A 16527-nucleotide genomic window follows, 5' to 3' on the forward strand; every position below is an offset into this window, starting at 1 on the left:
AGAGGCTTAAATGACTAAGGTGAAGATCCAACAAAGCCCAATAGACAGTTTACTGCAATTATCTTCAAGGTTCTTAAGGATATGAATGGCCATAGGCAATTTGCTCTGTAAAGTCACAGGAGTTGGGGAGGGGAGAAGCAGAATATCACTGTAAATAACTCCCATGTCTAGAGGCATCACTAAAAGCACCACCAGATGAAAGAAAGCCACACCTGGATCACCTTCCTAGGCACTGCTCAGTCCTCAGTTTAATAAACTCATTGTTTTCCAAACTATCACCAATTGTTCTAGGTCAGTCCCCTAGTAGGTTCTTGTTATTGTTTGTCCTTTCTCAAATAGGACCATGACATGGGGAGGTGATGCAGTGAATTAGAATTAGATTTAAGTGAGGAAGGGCTGTGCAAAGAGCCATCCGGGTCCTGTGGAGGTGGGCGTTTAGTGACTCGCCCAGGGTCATACAGCTAACAAGTGTCAAGTGTCAGAGGGCGAATCTGAACTCACGACCTCCTGAGTTCAGAGCCAGTGCTCTATCCACGGTGCCATCTAGCTGCCCTTACAACTGGTCATTTTTGTATTTCAAGCAGTTTAGAGAGATCCCAAAAGAATGTAGGTCGACACCTCCAGTCTTAGAGATCTGTCTGGTGTACATGAATTTAAATGACTCGTCATACAGTCAGTAACTGGCGGAATCAAGATTTCAACCTCCAAGGCCTTGATCGCAGCTTTCTAAGCCCCGTGCGAACTAGGGAGGAGGAGCCTGGACCGACTATCCCACCATGCCTTGCGAGGCTTTCCGCCCTCCTAGACAAGATGGCGGCGCCCACGTTACGGAGTTTTGGGCTTGGTCGGCGGTTCAGCTTGTGCAAATGGCTAGAGCGCTGGGCTTCGGGTCAGCGTGAGAGCCACTCAGGGGCGCAGGATCTGCTAATGACTCAAAGAAAGCGAGGTTTGTTCAAGGAGATTTTCCCAGCCAAGGGAGTGGACCTGGAGCTGCCGGAGCTTTTGGCCAGCAGCGCGAAGGCTGGCACCGCACAAACAGTATACTGTGGGTTCGACCCCACGGCGGACTCTTTGCATGTGGGGCACTTACTAGCCGTGTTAGGGCTGCTGCATTTCCAGCGGGCTGGTCACCACGTGATCGCTGTAGTCGGCGGTGCCACCGCGCGCCTGGGGGACCCCAGCGGTCGCACCAAAGAGCGCGAGGCGCTAAGCGCAGAGCGCGTTCGGGAGAATGCGCGAGCCCTGCGGGAGTCCCTCGAGCGGCTATCCGCGCACCACCAGCGCTTTTTCCACGATGGGCGGACGTGGGGCACCTTCACAGTCCTGGACAACGCAGCGTGGTACTCGCAGCGGCAGCTGGTGGACTTCCTGGCCGCCGTAGGCGGCTGTTTCCGCATGGGGACGCTACTGAGTCGACACAGCGTGCAGTCCCGACTCAAGAGTCCAGAGGGCATGAGTTTGGCCGAATTCTTCTACCAGGTCCTCCAAGCCTACGACTTCTACCACCTGCACCAGCGCTATGGGTGCCGCATCCAGCTGGGCGGCTCCGACCAGCTGGGCAATATGGTGTCTGGCTACGAATTCATCCACAAGTAAGGGCCTCCGGTGCTGCAGGTTTCTTCCGGCTCTATGTGGGAGGTGGATTGGGCAGAGGCAGCTCAGCCTTAACAGGTTTAAAAACCGCCGGCCTCACAACAGTTGAATAAAGGATGTACGTAGATGCAAGTATTATCTCCATTTTGCGGGTGAGGAAACTGAGGCCCACAGAGGTTAAGTGACTTGCCTACAAGTCGCACTGAGAGGGAGGACACAAACCCACATCTTCTGATTCCAAGACAGGTGCAGCCTCTGGTAGGTAAAAGGTTTAGATTAGGAGAAACTATGATTTAATGTAATTCAGTTAAGTGAATACTTTGTGCTTGTGTTAGGCAATAAAGGACAAATGGCGGGGGGGGGGGGGCAGGTAGGTGGCTCATTGGATAAAGCACCGCCCCTGGATTCAGGAGGATCTGAGTTCAAATCCAGTTTCAGACACTTGACACTAGCTGTGTGACCATGGGCAAGTCACTTAACCCTCATTGACCTGCAAAAAAAGAGAGAGAATAAAGGACAAATGGAAAAAATAGTCCCGTCATACTCCCAACCCAAGTCATTGAGGTTTTTCTTGGGCCCAGATAAGTAAATTTGAGAAGGGAAAAAAGATTGGGGAATTAGCCTCCGGGGAAGATGAAAGGAGAGCCTTGAGGGAAGGAGGTGATGAAAAAATACATTTTTAAGCATGAAGAGATGCTAAAGTGAGGGACCAAAATGCTGAGTTTAGTAGTAGTACATCTTTTTTTTCTGGAACATAGTTTGGAAAGACTTACTGTGAAGTAAGTCTGAAAAATAGGTTCAGAACAAGCTGTGGAAACCTTTTAAATATGAGTCATTGAATCAAACCCATCCTACAGAAGAATACAAATATAAGACATATACACAGATAAAAAATTACACATATGATATGTGTAAATGGATAATAAATATAAGACATTTTTACAAATCAAGATAAAACAAATTAGATCTGAGGAAGGATATTTAATCCAGTTTCTAACAGAAATATGAATTCCCTTTATGACTGGTTCCCCATCTTTGGCTAACTCCAGTGACTGGGAAAGCACTATATTGCAAGTGTGTAATGACACAGTCATTACTTAAATAGTTTGATTTCACAGAATAGTGTAATAAAAGTATTTACTTTTTTCCTGTTACATGTAAAGATAGTTTTCAACATTTGTGTTCATAGGATTTTTAATTTCAAATTTTTCTCCCCCCCTCCCCCAAGACGGAAAGCAGTCTGATATAGGCTATATATGTACAATCACATTAAACACATAGTCGTGATGTGAAAGAAGCAGAACACAAGGGAAAAACCTCAAAAAAGAGAAAAAACAACAGCCAAAAAGTAGAAACGGTATGGTTCAATTTGCATTCAGAATCCACAGTTATTTTTTCTGGATGTGGAGAACATGTTTTATCATGAGTTCTTTGAGATTGTTCTGGATCATTGTACTGCTGAGAAGAGCCCAAGTCTATCACAGTTGATCATCACACAGTGTTGCTGTTACTGTGTACAGTGTTCTCCTGGTTCTGCTCAGAATAGTGTAATTTTGAGCCTTTTAGTTAACGTAGCCATATCAGTAATGTAAGTAGTTCAGTGGTTAAGTTTTGGAATAATAGAGTTACATATGCCATAAAAAGACCTTTTCTGCCCAACTGGTGAAATGACCCTTTAAAAATATGTTCCATTTAAATTCAAAATTTTAAAGGGAAGTTTCCTTTTGATTTTTTCTTATATATTTTTCTCCAGGTTCATGATGCTGTTTAGTAATTAGGGTTAATTTATTGATACATTTTTCTCACATCACATTCATTTCTAGATTCTAACTATATAACCTCCTCCCCTCATGAGTTTTGTAAGTTAAGCAAAATTAGCTTGCATATGCGACTTCATAGGGCAACTTATTCTTTAAATTATTCTTTAATTGATGTGGTACTTTATAAGCAACAAAGATTGCATCCTCTCTCCACCTGGTTTCTTGAGTTGCTATGTGGCCATTGTAAAATTATCACTTGTTGGACAGGCTTCTAGTGTTGAACTCCAATTTAGCTAGACTGATTTTTGCAGAATTAGTGTGATGTAATGCAAAGAGCACTGCATTTGAAGACCTGGATTAAATCTTGGCTTTCTGACAAGACACCTCAACTCTCTTGAGCTTCACTCCCCATAAGTTTCCAACTCCAATGTGTTTGTTGCTATGTCCTTACATGAAACTTTTTTCATCTTGATGAGACACTAGATTTTGGGTTTAGTTGCCGCACAGGGTCACCTTGTAGTGACAGCATTGGAGTAGGATTTTATTGTAAGTAATATATACAGGCTAAAACAGTCTGGAGAGCTTTGTCACAAAAAGTATATGAAGGGGCAGCTAGATGGCGCAGTGGTTAAAGCACCGGCCCTGGATTCAGGAGTACTTGAGTTCAAATCCAGCCTCAGACACTTACTAGCTGTGTGACCCTGGGCAAGTCACTTAACCCCCATTGCCTGCAAAAACAAAAAACAAAAAAAAAGTATATGAAATGCTGGTGAAGAGAATACACTCACAACTTTTCCCAAACTACAAAACCAGTGAATTCTACTAGTCTGGCAAAGTTGGTACTTTTATTTCTTCATTTTAAAATACTTAATAGAGGCTTTGACATACTGATTTTGTACCTAGGCAGATCTTCCCCTTTTCAAAGAAAAATGGCAGAGGTGGGTCACTCTCCCATAGAGACTCATTTAAGTGTTAGTTTCATAAGAGCTTCCTGGTAAGCTCCACGAAGGAGCTGTGCATATCTGGTTAGAATGCTTCCTGGGCCATAAGTGCAGGTCAGCTGACTGAGTCTGAGACCCTACTGCTATGCGCAGTGAGTGGCATTAAAGACAGGTTATCACAAAATGAAATGCCAACGCCTAATAACAAAATATTTTCTACTAAAGCTTAAAAGGGGCTATGTGGTCTAATGGAAAGAACTTTGGAGTGGAAATTAGGAGATGTGGTACTATCTCCTCCAGATTTTGCTTTGAAACCTTGGACAATTCATTTTACCTCCCTGCCCATAGTTTCCTCATCTGTAAAATTGTAGGATTAATTTAGATGATACCTAAGGTCCCTTCCAATTCTTTTAACTCTGAGACTCAAAATGGTATTGGCGTACCATTCTAAAAAGCACAGAACTTAGCTAAATAACAAGACTCGAATCTTTTTGTATGATTTTAGCTAGATCTTTGTGTATGAGCTATGTCATTATTTAAAAACTCAATTTGTTCTGTCTTTAGAACCTAGAAAGTAAAGAATTTCTATACCTAAAGCCCCACTAACAAGGGCTGCCTGTGTGTAGAGCAAAATAATGCCAGAATTAAAGTCAGCTTGTCTAGCAGTATCCTGTCTGGAGGGTATCTCCTTTATCAGGTACCTTTGCACAAGGTTTTGACACTAGGTTGCCAATTTGAAGAAAGGTTAAAGGAAAAAAATTACTCTGTTTCTGATTTGTTTTGATGACAGTCCTCACTGGACAGACCAGGAGTCTAAACGATTTGATACCATGTAAAAAGATTATAGTTCTTTTAATGGTGGTTTCTTACATGTTTAAATACTTTGGAATTAGATACTCTTTTGATGATCCTTCTTCTGCATGCTATATTTCTAATTATCTTAAGAGATGTTGTTAAAAATATATTTCACAAAGCATAATTGATTTTAATTTTAAAAACAGTACTTTCAAGACATGGAGAAGTATTAGAAAATCAACATGTCCACATAAAATTCAGATAGTACTGCTTCTACCTAAAATCATAAGGTTTTTTAATAAGGAAAATTCTTTTGTAAACCTTAAAGAACCATAAACATGAGCTAAATTTTTATAAAAGGATTTTGTGGTACAAAGGTTCCACAGCAGGTCACTGGTGTTTCAATAGTAGAGCAATTGAAGAAGTCATATACAAGTGCTAGTTGAATAGACTAGATGAGAAGTGTGTATGGAGTCAGTGTGGAAAGGACACTCAGAGAGCTGAGTCCTAGTTTGGGTCTTTGGCAAAATTAATCATCAACATACATGTATGCCGTGTGTGTATATGTGTGTGTGTGTGTGTGTGTGTGTATGTATATAGAGAAAAAGAGAGCAAGAGCACACATGTAGCTCTAAATGGTTTGAGGTGGAATATAAATTGTATCTATTTTGCTTATCACCCTAGTTTTAGTACTACTCATATTTTTAATGTGGGGAATTTGGGCTTTTGGAAGGTATTTCCATCTTTAAATGAGAAGAGTATTACTGAAGATGTTCTTTATAAATAGGGTGACTGGGGAAGATGTTTTTGGAATCACTGTTCCTCTGATTACTAATACAACTGGAGCTAAGCTGGGAAAATCTGCTGGGAATGCTGTTTGGCTAAACAGAGACAAAACTTCTCCTTTTGAATTTTATCAGTTTTTTGTCAGACAGCCTGATGATTGTATAGAAAGGTAAGTGATGATTTTTGAGAGATGTCCTTTGCTAACTTTTTTAAGCATTAAGTTCCTTTTTACTGTATTTAGATTGTTTCATGCAGGTCTTATAACATGTAGTAACTTAATCTCTTTAATCCAAAATGCTTAAGAAAACCGGCATGATTGTCTTATAGCAGTTATCCCACAATATACCTATTAGACTTACTGGTTATTTTTTTAAAAACACCACCTTTTGCAGGCTTTGTTTAAATTGTTGCCCTGTGTATATAAAAATTTACCACAAGGGCTTTCTTTACATGTGTGTATAATGTATATTTATATGTGTACATATTTCATATATATAAATACATTGTTGCAAGTGATTTCAGCATAACTGGCAACATCTATATTTTAATTGTATTCCTGGTACAATAATTACATTCTTCCTACTTAAATATTTTATTTAGAATATTATTTCTTGATAAAGATTTTATTTATAAGGTGGTTTAGTGTGCTGGGCCTGGAGTCAGAAAGACTTATCTTCCTGAGTTCATATCTGACCTCAGACACTTACTAGCTGTGTGACCCTGGGTGTCACTTAACCCTCATCTGTAAAATGAGCTGGAGAAGTAAATGGTAAACCACACCAGTATCTTTGCTAAGAAAACCCAGTCATACACAACTGAAAATGACTAAACAACATAGTTCATTTTTATTGTCAGCATAATATAATTTCTTTAGAAAAAGTATTGTAGAATAGTACTTAATGGTACTATTTAATGGCTTTTTGGTAGCATGATTTAAAAATATTTATTATAAACTGTTATAGTATTGGACAATATGAAAGCAATTTCATTAAAGTTCATTAAACTTTGCCGTTTGCAAATCCCTTTGACCTGGCAATATAATTTCCAAGCCTAAACCCCAGGGAGACCAAATAAAGAGGAAAAGGACCCACGTAGGTGTGTATGTAATATATGTACTCTGGATGTATGTAATATATATGTAAATATATTTACAGCAGCTTTTTTTAGTAGTATTGTAGAACTGAAAGCTTAAGAGGGTGTCCATTGTTTGGTGCAGCTAGGTGGCACAGTGGATAAAGCACCGGCCCTGGATTCAGGAGGACCTGAGTTCAAATCCAGCCCCAGACACTTGACACTTACTAGCTGTGTGACCCTGGGCAAGTCACTTAACCCTCATTGCCCCCCCCCCCAAAAAACCAAAAAATGCAATGAATACTATTTTACTGTAAGAAATGTTGAAAGAGACAATTTCAGTGAAACTTTAGAAGACTTGTATGAGTAAAGCAGAGAGCAGTGAGCAGAACAAGAACAATTTATACAATATACAACAGCATTGTAAAAAAAAATAAATAACATTGAAAGATGTGAGAACTCACATCATCACAGTGATCATGATGCAAGAGAACTGATGATGAAGCATACTACTTACTCACCTCCTACCTGTTTTTTGGAAATAATGGACACAAATTTATTTTGCTTGACTATGCACATTTGTTATATGGATTTTTTTTTCTTCAGTGGGAAAGAGAAAAAGAAATTTATTTTCGTTCATTTTTTTAAACTAACAAAAATAATTCAAACAGGATCATAGACTGCATTACAAAACAAAACTCATTTAGGTTTTGTTGTTGTTGTTTTGAGCTGTTTAAAAGAAATAACTTAAGTGTAATTATTTTGATTTTTTGATGCTTAGCATGGAATGATGGATTTGGAATCCAAGGACCTGAGTTTGAATCTCACCTCATACTACTGTAAGGTGATTTACCTCTCAGGGACAGGGTGAGGAGTTTGGAATTTGAAGTCCCTTCTGGTTTTTCATCTTATGAATATCTATGAACTGCCCAACTGGGATAGGTTTTCTAGACATCCTGCCTTCTGTCAGAATTACCTATGGTATAGTGAATTTTTCTTTTTCATCATATACTTCCAAATTATCATTTTATAGTAGCTGACATGAGGAAAGAAGGTTTTACAGTTTGATGAAAACATGTAGATCTTAAAGGTTTACCTGGACAGTAATTTTGGTATAGCCCTGAATGGAAAAATGACTTTCAATGTAAAGATCTTTCAGTCTCCAGTCTTTTCTCCAGTCTTGGTAATTAATGTCTTGCTTATGACACTTTCTCCATAGCAAGTTAGTAATTTTTACTGGTCTTTTTGCTGTTGCAACTTCAAGACACATGTTGCACTGTAGAGAACCAGCTTAAGGTCCCACTTAAGCACTTTATAGTACTTTAAAGCCTTCAGCATGCTTATTTTCAAAACCATTAAATAAAAACGCAACAAAAGAAAGCGTTGAGGTATGTGTGTCATGAAATTACATTCAACTGACAAAGAACTAATTAATGGTAGGGAAACTGGCTCAGTCCAGTTCCATCTGTCACAATTAGGTGTTCTGATTTAGCCTATTATCACAAGAAAGAGACAGGCATGAAACTTATGTTTCCCATACCATTAATTCTGTTACATTCCTATGTCAGGTGTTTTGTTTCCACCCATTTCCAAATTGTTTCCAGTTCTTTGTTGCTGTGCGTAGTTTTGTTTTGTTTTGAAGTAATCAAATCATAAAGTTCTAAAGCCCAAATGTTTCACAGGGGCTTTCTAAAATTTTGCTTAATAACAGTTGTCTTTTAAGGGTTCAGAATGATTCTTTTCATTTAGGCAGTGCTATTCTGGTTCTTTGTAAATAGGCATACTTACTAATATTCTCAACATTTTCATAATATTGAAATTAGAGATTTCATTGTAGATTGATATTTGAAAGTTGGTATTTGAAGTGTAAGGAAGTTGGAAAATACAGAGTATCTTACTGTTTTTTTCTCTGAGGTACCTTAAACTCTTCACTTTTCTACCCCTTCCGGAGATTGAACATATAATGCAGATGCATACTAGAGCACCAGAAAAATGGGGGCCTCAGATACGACTTGCAACAGAAGTAACAAAATTTGTTCACGGCCAAGAAGGATTAGAATCTGCCAAAAGGTAATCTTTTCAAATCATCAGTACCCAACCTCATTCAACAGGAAGCCACATCACATCTAGGAAAACCTAACTTTTTTTCATTTTCATTTGAAGACAGGATTAAATACAATCCTTTAATGAAAAGATTAACTGCTGTAATCAGAAGAATTGAACTGAGATTTAGGCTGCATGTGTGGCACTAACTAGCTGTGTGACTTAGACATTTTAAGAATATTTCCTCAGTGATAAAGTAAGAGTATTAGATTAAATAATTCCTAAGATCTCTTCCCTTTAGAAAATTCTACGACTATTAAAATTGCTGTAGGGCAAAAATGCAAGTTTCATTACTGCAGCAGCAAGTGCATTTATTAAAATGTTCACATAACTTGAAATGTGTTTTTTAGGTGTACACAAGCCCTTTATCATTGTAGTATAGATGCCCTAGAGATTATGTCTGATGAAGAGTTAAAAGAGCTATTTAAAGAAGCTCCATTCTCTGAATTGGTTCTTGATCCTGGAACAAGCGTATTGGATACATGTCGCAAAGCAAATGCCATTCCAGATGGCCCAAGAGGGTAAGATTTAATTCAACTTATGTGTCCAAAGGCACATAATTCGTATCATGATTTCTAGTTAAGCTGTTTTTTCCCTGTTTTACTTTGTTATACTATTATTTTCAAAAAGTCCTATGGTGAGGCCTCATCCCCAGGTCTCTAAAACTATTTGGGGGGGGGACTGATAGATTATAACCATTCTGGCACTGCTTTCTCAAGACTACCTTGTAAAGAGAGAGGATCATCAAGCACTGGCCCTGGATTCAGGAGGACCTGAGTTCAAATGTGGCCTCAGACACTTGACACTTACTAGCTATGTGACCCTAGGCAAGTCACTTAACCCTCATTGTCCCCGTCCCCCCCCCCCAAAAAAAAAAGAGTAAAGAAAAAATAGATTGGCAAATTGATGACGAATCCTTTGGCCATAACCTCAAAGAAAAATACTAAATGGCCTACAGTTCTTTTGTACCTTTGATTTTTGCATGATGAATCAGAAGAGGGAAAGATCACAGTTTTTAGATAGCTGATAACCATAAACTTAGCTTTTGGTATTTTAAATTTGAGATCAAATTAAATTCAAATCAGTTCAATAAAAAAACATTTATTCAGTGCTTATTTTGTAACACTGGAAATACAAAAAAAGATATTCAATTACCAGTAACTAACATCCTGCTGAGATTAATATTGACATTATTAAAGTAAATGAACCTAGAAAACAAGGAAATCAATGAGAGGAGTTCATACATTCCTCTTAGAGAGTCAAAGAAGAGTTGGCAGAGTTGGTTTTAGTGTGTGTCCAAAGGCAAGATGAAGATCATTTTATGACATTTGGTCTTCTCATTCCAGTGCTCATCACAAATGTTTGTAAAAATCACCACAAAAATAATTTCAGCAATGTACCAGCATCTGTTGGAGATGAAAGTACAAAAATAACACGAAGGACCAAATAATTATAGGACCATCCAAACTAAATTAACTTATACTTTAATACTGTATGACTTTAGTACAAAGGTGGGAAAAGGCAAAGATGGTGAAAAATACATTGTAAAGTATGGTTCAAGAGGCAGGAAAGAGACCAAAAAGACACAGGTTAAAAGGAATCATTCTGATGTATTATATACACTTTCTAGGACTGAAGTTCCTGGATATGATGAGCATTGATTAATATCACAAAATTTAAATGATTATATTTTGATAGGAAAAATTACTCATTTGTAATTTGTGAGACATTCTTCAATAAGCTTGTTTGCAGCCAATATCTGTATATAGATAGACCACAATTTAAGAGCATTAAAAATCAGAATTAATACAGTCAGAAGAATTTTTTTTAAATGAGAGGATAATGCATGTAATGAAAATAATCCCAACCTGTTATTGACACCAGGTCAGAAATAGATGGTAGAAAAGAAATTGACAATTTTGATACAGCATTTTAATGAATACAAACCAACTGCCACAGGAAGATTTAAACACTATAAATTGTCTGGGTAAACACTTGCCAAGTGAAGAAGTAATTACACTGGTAAAACTATTCAGATTTGGTGATTGAATGAACAAAAGATAGTGAAAAGTCAAAGAATATTCTGAAGTTTGGCAAAAGTAACAGAAAAAGGGAAATTGGAAAATTATTATTAAAAAGGAGGCAAGCTCTGTTTTGAAGATACTGAATTTGAAATGTTGGGTGATCCAGGTAGCTACACTGGAAATGTGGTATTAGAACTTGGGAGGGTTATCTGAATTTGAGATCCCCATTAACTGCTGCTTCTTTATCATTTCCTTTTTTTCCTCTAGTGAAGTAATTTTCAGCACTAAAAACTATCTCTTTTCATTATCTCGTATCTCTTTTCTTCTTTTGGAAACCTATGCAGTTGAACAATATGGCATACAGGCATCAAGACATTACATCCTAATTTTTCTTCACTAAACATTGGGTACCTTCCACAGAAAAATATGAAAAGTGAAAATGGGAATAACACATAACTCATTTAAATGATAGTTTAAGGTCTGAAAAATACTTCACAATCACCATGGATATATAGTAACAGATGAAGAAATTGAGTCTGAACATGCAATTTGCATAGTTAGTCATACACCTAATTAAAGCTAGGATTTTAACCCAGGTGTCCTGACTCCCAGGTGCTGCACTCTTTCTATTACACTACAGAGAAGACCAAAAAAAAATTGTTTCCTCTAGCAGTGGCATTTTTTCCTATTGTCATGGGTTATTTTGTTTTTTGTTTGTTTGTAAGTGACTTGCCCAGGGTCACACAGCTAGTAAGTGTCAAGTCTCTGAGGCCGAATTTGAACTCAGGTCCTCCTGAATCCAGGGCCGGTGTTTTATCCACTGTACCACCTAGCTGCCCCTATTGTCATGGGTTATTAAAGGGAGAGAGAAGCAAAATAAGGGCACAGTTCATAACAACTTTGTAAGTTGGTGACCTACCAAAAATAAGGTCTGATCTGCATTTAAATTCAAAATAAATCAGCTTACTTTTTATACATTTCTGTTTTTAGGTACCAGATGATTACAGAAGGAGGAGTGAGTATAAACCACAAACAAGTAACTAATCCAGAAAGTGTTCTAGTTGTTGGACAACATATCCTTAAAAATGGACTTTCACTACTCAAAATAGGAAAAAGAAATTTCTACATTATAAAGTGGCTTCAGCTGTGACTGGAAAAAAATAACCTAGCTAATAATAAAAATTTCATGTTATTAGTCTAAAGATAAGTTGGTTTCAGCATCTTTACTCTTTGTCATGAGAAAAAATAATTTGGTATACTACAATTCTCATTTTAATTACCATATTTACATAGGTTGATGGATAAATATTTTATTTCAGGGGGAGAAGGAATAATTTGTGACAATCTGAGCAAGAAAAATATTTACATTAAGAAAAAAGTAGCAGTCAGTGAATTCTGTTTTTTCCTATGCTACCTTCCCTTTGCTGAATGATGAAGGAAAAGCAAATATAAAGAATTGTTACTACTCTTCTTACACTATATGACATTTACAAGTGGTGGGAAGCAGGAGTGCATATTTCATTAAAGCCATTTTATAAGACAAGAATTTCTAGATTTCAAACTCAGGGGGAAGCAATTGAAACAAAAGGATACAAATCTGTCATTCCTCTTTATGAAGGAAAACATCAATAATGGCAAGTGCAAGGAGAGAGTAGTTCACACATAATAATCTGTCTTTAAGATTTAAGAGATTACAGAAGTTTATTTAAAAAAAGGAACAGCTCTATCATTTTTATATAAGCTGGTTTTCTTGGCAAATAAAGAATTTTATGATTCAGTTAATTTGAAATTCATAGAATCAGAGGTGCATGAGTCTTAGGATGACTCAAATATTATGTTGGCCTACTTAATTTTATATTTTTAGAAACTTTGAAAATACATTATAATGTAGATTTACAATCCTTTTGTCTCTGGCTAATTATTCAAATATAACAAGGCTCTAATTTGGGCAGTATGACAAAAGTACCCACTAATGCATTTTACAATCTATGATTAAATCAAAGAATTTAATTTCATTTAAAGGGTCACTTGTCCAAGGTCACACAAGGAGTATCAAAGATAGGATCTGAACCTAGGTCTTCAGACTCCAACCTAATAACGTCCCTAAGTTAAATTGGGGTTTGAGTTAAGAAGCACCCAATGATTAAGAAAATGATCTCAATAATTTTTAAAGAGGACAACTTGATTTGGGAATCAGTCAAGAGACCTAAGTTTTGTGAATTTTTTTTGTTTTGTGAATTAATTTGAACAAGTCACTCAAACTGAGGTCCACCTGTAAAATGAGGGAGGACCTACAATAGATGATCTCAGTGGTTCCTTCCAGTTTTAAGATTTTATGATTAATTTATACTACATGCATTCTTAAATAATGAGTAAAAGAAGCATCATAAGAAAACATGTTTTCTTCTGCCTTCCAAATTCATTTTTCAGGTCAGGATCAAAAACCTTGCAATAAATTTAGTTTTGACCATAAACAGCTTTATTATAACCCCTCCCTTGAGAATGCACTTAAAATAAATTTCAAAAGTACTCATTTATTGACTTAAATTGCGCTTTTATACCAGTAATTTTATTTACAATAACAACAGACATTAAAGTCAGAAATCTCTACAATTGGTGCTTTGCTTGAATGTTTCTCACCACCAAATATAACATTTTCCCCCAACACTCGAGACAAAATAGGAGAAGCCAGGTTATAATCTGTCAAGGACACAAAATGAGGTAATGTAAGATTATTAAGTTTCAATTTTAATGTTCCTTGACATGTGAAACAAAGTATAAGGGATTTTATATGTTTATATAACTTGCCTCAAAACAGAAGGCCTAGATAGCAAGGTCACATATTTAGTACACATAACTAAAATGGTCATTACTAAAATGTTGCTCAAGGCCTTTTTTCTGATGGAGTGCAAAAGTTTTACATTTTGGGTCATTTTTAAAAAGGGTTTCAAGAATTTACTATCTATTTTAAAGTTTAATTGTGAGTAGGTGTTTCCTCACTAGAGGAAATCCTTAATCCCTTAAACACCTACCCCAAATTATAATTTAGGGTAATTTTTTTCCCTATATTTAGTCACTGGGAATCTCTCCTAGCGTTATTAGCAAAGAAGATATATCTTTATGTTCAATCTTCTTTCCCTTCCTTCACTTGGGAAAAAATAGGTGATACTTTCCCCCTTGCATCCTCTTCCCCCACACCTCCCAAGTCACCTAATATAGCCAATAATTATTTCTAGAAACAGGTCTAGTGTTCATATCCTAAAAGAACAGGGAGGGAAGGTTATTTGCAAAGTACTTTTGAAGATAAAAGTGTGAATTTTTGAAAAGTCTAAACTTAGTATTTGCAGGTGTTTTTTTTAAAGCAGTGGGACTAAGCATTTTGGTCCCAGAGTTGGAAGAGCTCTGTACTCAAATATACTTTACACACATTCATCAGCATAACTTTTTGCTTTTAGTTTTCTTGTTAGCTAATCTAAAGTGAATTATCCATTTGAAAATGAAGTTGAGAAGCTGAAAGAATTTTTTGAAGAAATGTGGACTCTATAACTTTATGGCAAACTTTATGAACTTACATACCTATCAGAGCCAGATCAATTAATATATTAGAGCACATGCTTTTTATAGTCAGACAAAATAACTTGTTGCTATTTCTTCTCAAAGGTCTATGTATGGTAGTTGCTTGACACTACTTATGATAAGATCACAGGGTTTATAGGCAAACTGGCTTCAGAAACTTGGCACTACTAGAACATCTATAAATAAGTGTGTATATATGTATGTACACACACATAAACATACACACGTGGAACATTTCAAGGAACCAGCTATTCATATTTAACATGTTTTTAATATGTATATTTCTTCAGCAAAACAACATTTTTGTCTCAAAATTGTTCACAGCAGATTTACATAGCTCAAGACACAGGAAGAATACATGATACTCCAGTGAAGTTGCAATAACTATTACAAGAGTTAAGTCATCAGCATCTTCACCTATACGACTGCCTGGTACATTTCTTCACCAAAGATGAGTTTCTCGAATTTCGGCAATTATCTGACTGGCTCGCTGTAAGGCCTGCATTAAAGAAAGAGGAAAAAATAAAATATAAGCTTTAAAGACATTTCTTGAATTTCTTTAATGCCAGGTTTTATAGGTTTAGTGATGCTTTTACAGGTTTAATGATCTTCAATCTCTAGCAAATATTGAATGGGGTAGGAGGAATGCACTGGGGGTAGGGGAAGGGAAGAGGTGGACTGGGCAGAGGTAGCTCACATGAAGGAAACAAGAAAAAAACTTATGGAGGGGAGGGGAAATGGGGGAAGGAGTGGGGGAGTGAGTGAACCTTACTATCATCAGAATTGGCTCAAAGGAATAACATACATACTCAAGTGGGTATAGTAATATATTTTGCCCTGACAAAAAGTGGGAGGGGAAAGGGGAAGAAGGGCAGATTGGGGGAGGGAGCAGTAAAAAGCAAAACACTTTCAAGGAAGGTGAAGATGTTCTGTGTAACTGCATATGTATGACTTATATTGAATTGCTTGATTTCATAGGGAGGGTTGAGGAGGGAGGAAGAAAAATTTAGAACACAGAATTAGCTCAAAGACCATAATCTCATCAGAGTGGGCACAATTCCCAACTGGAAGAAGTAATCTATTTAACCCTACAGGAAAGTAGGAGGGGAAGAGGATAAGGAGGGAAGGGTGAAAGAAGGGAAGGCAGAACAGGGGAGGGGGCAGTCAGAAGCAAAACACTTTTGAGGAGGAATAGGGTAAAAATAGATAGAAAATTGAGTAAATATCATGGGAAGGGAATAGGATGGAGGGAATTAGTTATGATGACTGACTATAATGGCATTACTTTTCTGGGCTATTGTGAAGAAAATTCTTTGTCAAGTTTAAGGTACTATTTAAAAGTTATGAAAGGGGCAGCTAGGTGGCACAGTGGATAAAGCACAGGCCTTGGATTCAGGAGGACCTGAGTTCAAATCCGGCCTCAGACACTTAACACTTAATAGCTGTGTGACCCTGGGCAAGTCACTTAACCCCAACTGCCCCGCAAAAAACCAAACCAAACCAAAAAACAACAAATAAAAGTTATGATGAACAGGATGCTATCAAAAAAACCTGGAAAGACCTACATGAACTGAAGCAGAGTGAAATGTACTGTATACAAAAGAACAGCAATAGTGTAAGGTGATCTGCTGGGAAGCATGTGGTTATTTTCAGCAAGGCAAAGATCCAATATAACTCTGAAGGGCATATGAAAATTGCAATCCATCTACTGATGGTATCTGAAAACAGATTGAAGCATATTTTTTTTGACAGTTCCTTAATCTGAAGTTTTGTTTTTATCTGTTTTCTCTCACAACCTAGCTAATGTGGAGATGTTTTCTATGACATGTATATTGAATTGGCTTGAGTTCTTGGGGGTAGGGGGTGGGAAGGGAAATA

At 37.1% G+C, this 16527-nt stretch overlaps 2 protein-coding genes across 11 annotated transcripts in view; one reads left to right on the forward strand and one right to left on the reverse strand.

The window, feature by feature from the left end:
* The first annotated feature begins 778 nt into the window (after positions 1 to 778).
* On the forward strand, positions 779 to 15109 carry YARS2 (tyrosyl-tRNA synthetase 2). 4 transcript variants are annotated; one of them, XM_043968760.1, is made up of 6 exons: positions 779 to 1592; positions 5877 to 6044; positions 8861 to 9016; positions 9400 to 9570; positions 12064 to 12088; positions 14974 to 15109. In XM_043968760.1, exons 1-6 carry the CDS (start codon positions 811 to 813, stop codon positions 15031 to 15033), a joined length of 1362 nt encoding a protein of 453 aa, XP_043824695.1. In that variant the 5' UTR covers positions 779 to 810; the 3' UTR covers positions 15034 to 15109. The 4 variants fall into 4 exon arrangements, with proteins under 4 accessions (XP_043824695.1, XP_043824696.1, XP_043824697.1 ...); XM_043968761.1 differs by having other exon boundaries at positions 14977 to 15089; XM_043968762.1 differs by lacking the exon at positions 9400 to 9570 and having other exon boundaries at positions 14977 to 15079.
* The window catches only part of DNM1L (dynamin 1 like), an 80456-nt gene continuing 77516 nt past the window's right edge, over positions 13588 to 16527 (reverse strand). For all 7 annotated transcript variants that reach the window (XM_043968758.1, XM_043968757.1, XM_043968754.1 and 4 more), the window contains one exon: positions 13588 to 15148. In XM_043968758.1, coding sequence (XP_043824693.1) covers positions 15092 to 15148 — 57 coding nt within the window. In that variant the 3' untranslated portion in view covers positions 13588 to 15091. The remainder of the gene's footprint in view (positions 15149 to 16527) is intronic.

The sequence above is a fragment of the Dromiciops gliroides genome, chromosome 5 (assembly GCF_019393635.1).
Source record: "Dromiciops gliroides isolate mDroGli1 chromosome 5, mDroGli1.pri, whole genome shotgun sequence".
Lineage (NCBI taxonomy): Eukaryota > Metazoa > Chordata > Mammalia > Microbiotheria > Microbiotheriidae > Dromiciops > Dromiciops gliroides.